This window comes from Centruroides sculpturatus, unplaced genomic scaffold (assembly GCF_000671375.1).
Source record: "Centruroides sculpturatus isolate CEXI.00-Female unplaced genomic scaffold, Cexi_2.0 scaffold384, whole genome shotgun sequence".
NCBI lineage: Eukaryota > Metazoa > Arthropoda > Arachnida > Scorpiones > Buthidae > Centruroides > Centruroides sculpturatus.
The window spans coordinates 396,118-399,449 of NW_019384605.1; the positions used below are offsets into that span (position 1 = coordinate 396,118).

Genomic DNA, 3,332 nt, shown 5'->3' on the forward strand with positions numbered 1-3,332 from the left:
AGACAAAAATAATATTAACAAGAACCTTAGCATCGACATCCATAAAAACTGGCTTCAATTATTAAAATAAAATAGAATGTTTATACAGTCGCAGGCGAGGCTGTGTGCAACACTCGGAGAAGGGTAATGTTACAAATTACGAGGCATGCGGGGGAGTCCGTCAAGTCGGGAAAAAAGAGGGGAGGGGAAGGGAGCGGGAAGTACGGACACACAAGTCACAACTATCGACGTAACAGACTGAAGAGGGGCGAAAGCCCGAAACGCGTTTCTGTAAGAAGTAAATGTAGGTGATGGAATTATTTGCCAAGTGTCTATAAATGCACCAAGTCGTGACATAGAATCAGAAGAAACAAGAAAAAGAAGACACGGTTTCGACAAATAACTAAAACAATATCATTTTTTACATCAAAAATGACATCATGGAGGGCTTGCATGATTGCTGCAAGAGGTAATCATGATGTCATGGATATTTGTCAGCTATGTATGATTTAATGACATGGCAATCTGCAAGTTGCTATGACCTTGACTGCTTATCTTTGTAAAGATATAGCCTATTATCTTCAATAATTTAAATATTTTTGCCTTTATTTTATGCCTGAAAATACATAAAATCATCTTCTGGTTCTTCTGAGAAACACTTCCCGTCATTTATTTACCGCTGAATTTGTTTCACATTAGCTTATGCTATTGCAAAATTTCAAGGTCAAAGACCTTATTTTGTAAACTAAACAACATATGATGATGAAATTTGGTATGTGTGGAGAAGACATGTTACAGGATTATTCAGAATCATCAAATTCAAGACATGCAGCATAATTGTGTGAAAAATCAGCAGAAAATTGCTGCCACGTGCATGTGATCACAGGTTAAAATATTAGTATATCCTGATTGAATATTAGCTTCATTCTTAATGAAATTTGTAACCTTCATTAATTAATACTCCAACTTTAAATAACACACTCAAATAACAAATAAGACATTCTTTTATTGAAGTCAAAAGAATATTGTGGATCTATTAATTATTTCTTCTTTGATTATAATAACTTAGTTATAAGTAGTATTTTGTGTGTTATTTGAAATTTCTATTAGAATTAAATATTTAATTTATAATTTTANTTGCTAGGAAGACCAGTTAATTTCAATATTTTTAATAAAATACAAAAATAATTATCAAAACAAATAAAAATATAACCAGAAAAGTATAAGAAAATTTAAATGAAGAAATGGCAAAATATTGAACTCTTATTAGCCCATATTTTCTTAACATTCAATTCTTATTAACAAGCCATGTTTAGAGACTTGGGGGAAAAACTACAGGGTGATTCAAAAGCCACAGAAATTTTAAAAAATTAATAACTCACAAACTATTTACAGTAAGATGATGCAGTTTTAGAATACAGAAATGCTTAGAAAAAAGTGGGATTTTTTTAGGTGTAATAAAAATTTTAGTACCAAAATAGTTACATTTCTTGTCATTAGATGATGCTTGATAAGATTACATAATTTGTGTAGTTGTTACTAGAGCTTACACTAAGAACATTTTATTTTTTTTTATTGTTATTTTAACAAATTACAAATGTTCAATGTGGTGTGCATTGTTCATGAGCACAGCTGTTAGACAAGGTACGACACTACGAACAGCATTAAAGAGCATTTTAGTTGGTATTACTGAAACTTCATGTTGATTAGAGTTCTTTAACATGGCTAATGAAGTTATCTGATGTCTGTACACCTTTGACTTCAAGTAGCCCCAATAACCAAAAGTCACATGGTGAAAGATCTGGAGACCTGGTAGGCCACTCATTCAGAAAAAAGTGACTGAGGACATGATTTTCTCCAAAGGTTGTCATAAGCAGATATTTGACTGGGGCAGCAATGTGTGGAGGTGCTCCATCTTTGCTTGAATGTTACACAGTTGAGTGCTTGCCTGCTTTCAGTTTTCTGCAGTGCCATCTAATTGCAGGAAATGTAACTATTTTGGTACTAAAATTTTTATTACACCTAAAAAAAAATCCCATTTCTTTCTAAGCATTTCTGTGAAAACTGCATCATATTACTGTAAATAGTTTGTGAGATTAATTTTCTAAAATTTCTGTGACTTTTGAATTATCCTGTATATCTCAATTATTTCTTTTGCAGATTCTGTTTAGAAATTCTTAAACTAATCAATTAATAATTTTAATATATTTTTTTTATAAAATTANTAAACATACTGCTGATAAATGCATAGGAAAGAAGAAGAAGGAAAATAAGAAAACACCTTGGCTGTCACACAAATCTATAGAAATTGCAAACACTTGGAGACAAATGAAAATTATAGGAGATCATCAAACAATTAAAAAATTAACTGCAGAGTTCCAAAGACAGGCTAGGAAGGACAAAGAAGAATATTTTAATAATAAATGCAAAGAAGTTGAATTAAATAATGCAAAAGGACATACAAGGGATCTCTTCAAAAAAATTAAAGAGGTCGTTGGAAAATTTACCCCTAGGCTTGGTATTTTAAAGAACACACATGGAAAATATTTAATGGAAGAAAGTGAAATAAAGAGAAGATGGAAAGAATATACAGAACAGCTTTATAAAGCAGATAATAATATAGAAGAAATAATTGAAGGAAGACATTTTACTTTGGAACCATCAATTTTGAAGGAAGAAGTGGAATGGGCAATCAACCAAATTTCAATTGGGAAAGCAGCAGGAACTGACGGAATTCCAGTGGAACTGCTCAAAGCAGCTGGAGAGGAAGGAATTAGAATACTAACAAAGCTATGCCAACAAATATGGGAAAAGAAGGTTTGGCCAAAGGAGTGGAAGCAATCCATTTTTATACCAATCCCAAAAAATGGCAATGCAAGAGAATGTTCCAACTATAGAACAATCGCACTAATTCCCCATGCAAGTAAGATTCTGTTAAAAATAATACAGAAGAGAATTGAGCCATATTTAGAAAGAGAATTGCCACTGGAACAGGCTGGATTTAGAAAGGGAAGAGGAACTCGCGATCAAATTAGCAACATCAGATGGATTCTAGAAAAGGCAAAAGAGTACCAGAAGGACGCCTTCTTTTGTTTTATAGACTATAGTAAAGCCTTCGATTGTGTGGATCACTCCAAGTTATGGAAAGTACTCAGGAGCATGGGAATTCCTGAACACCTTATATCTTTATTGATGAGTCTTTACAATGAACAAGAAGCAAAAGTAAGAACTCTATACGGAGAAACTGAATGCTTTAAAATTGAGAAAGGGGTGCGACAAGGCTGCATTTTGTCTCCATATCTGTTTAACTTATATACTGAATATATCATGAGAATGGTTACTACAAATGAAGA

At 32.5% G+C, this 3,332-nt stretch overlaps 1 protein-coding gene across 1 annotated transcript in view; it reads left to right on the plus strand.

Moving 5' to 3' along the window:
* The window catches only part of LOC111625147, a 138,379-nt gene that overhangs the window by 107,152 nt on the left and 27,895 nt on the right, over positions 1-3,332 (plus strand). Inside the window, exon 10 of the mRNA XM_023368192.1 lies at positions 2,435-3,201. Coding sequence (XP_023223960.1) covers positions 2,435-3,201 — 767 coding nt within the window. The remainder of the gene's footprint in view (positions 1-2,434; positions 3,202-3,332) is intronic.